Here is a 1,409-nt window from a genome sequence, read left to right as displayed (position 1 = left end):
AAAAATTCTCTTGACAATTGATTTCTTGACAACTGAATTGCGTTAGCTGTAGCGGTACGTATTGAATTAACCCACCACAATGTCATTCCTGTGTCTATTTTCGTCGTGGCCGATACTCGCACACATTCGCAACCCGTTTAAGCGCCCGCGCAGAATAATCCTCTATTTCTCTCTCTCCCTCGTTCATTCTCTTGGTGTTAGTGTTTCTTGGTGTTGGTGTTTCCAATCTCCACTCAGTCCTCTCCCTAGCGGCCTCTCCTGTCTCGAGAAGTCGAGACCTCGAGTCTCTCAGAGGGACTGAAGTCGAGGGCCCGTGGCTCGGGAGCAGATGCTCCACTAGTCTGCAAGCCTATATTATACGGTTAGAACCGACGGAACACGACACCTAATCCCTTCTCGAAACGTATTAAGTGACTTCAGCTGGGACAGCCAAAAGCGCGGCCTCTCGAGCACAGAAAACGATACATTCGCGTACGGTCCTAAAAAGAAAAAGAGCGGCTTATTCCGGCACACTGACTTTGCGAGATCGACGATGTACTCACAAGCGTAATGCACCCGCATAAGATGCCTTAGCCCTTTCCGAAGATAGTCAGTCGAAATAATGTCTCGAATTTTTCTCACGAGTGAATGAGGTAATCGCAGATAGGTACTTACTCTTTTTTTAGATGGTTCTGTAAAATTTTAAATGAAAAAAGCTAATTCTCTCATATTACGTTCTCTAAATAAAAATCACGTCTAATCAGTGACGTTATGAGAAAATATATTTGCGAAATGTTACAAAGTAACATTTTTATCTTTTATTCTATTTAAAAAATCACATCTTTTCCAAAATAAAATAAGCGCAAAGTTAAAATAAAGATTTATATTAATCATTATATTAAATATTTTAATAGATAGATTTCAATATGTTGCATATATCATTTTTCAGATTTTTAATATTTGTTAATTATATTCTGTACATTATTAAGTAGAGAATAATGGCATAATTACTGAAAGCATAATATCCAATATAAATCTATTTTGTAGAGAGTTTTGAAATGTCATTTCATATATTCTTTAATTATTGATTATCATATATCGTCACAGAAAATTTGATTATCATACTTTAGTTTTCTTTTATATAGTGTTTATTACATTCTCTTTATTATATATTCCATTCTTTTATTAATAACTGATAAAATTAAATGACTTGAATTAAATGAATTGACTCTCTGAACCTGCAACTAAATTGTTAGACAAGAATCGTCATTGAATATAAGTTTTTAATAATTCGTTCGAATAATTGCAAGTTAATCACACATTTGCATATGTGATAAAACATGTATTGTGTAATATCCCATCACTTCATTTATCAAATGTCGTATATATGTAAAATTTATTAATTTTCCTCGATATCTACATATTGTTAT

The 1,409-nt window shown here is 33.9% G+C and overlaps 1 protein-coding gene across 1 annotated transcript in view; it reads right to left on the bottom strand.

Annotated features, from left to right (window-relative positions):
- Positions 1-611: 611 nt before the first annotated feature.
- Positions 612-1,409, bottom strand: part of LOC108693616 — a 36,708-nt gene continuing 35,910 nt past the window's right edge. The window contains exon 3 of the mRNA XM_018202649.1: positions 612-671. Within this exon, the coding sequence (XP_018058138.1) occupies positions 651-671 (21 nt within the window). The 3' untranslated portion in view covers positions 612-650. The remainder of the gene's footprint in view (positions 672-1,409) is intronic.

The sequence above is a fragment of the Atta colombica genome, unplaced genomic scaffold (assembly GCF_001594045.1).
Source record: "Atta colombica isolate Treedump-2 unplaced genomic scaffold, Acol1.0 scaffold96, whole genome shotgun sequence".
Classification (NCBI taxonomy): domain Eukaryota; kingdom Metazoa; phylum Arthropoda; class Insecta; order Hymenoptera; family Formicidae; genus Atta; species Atta colombica.
This window is presented reverse-complemented; position numbering and strand designations above follow the sequence as displayed.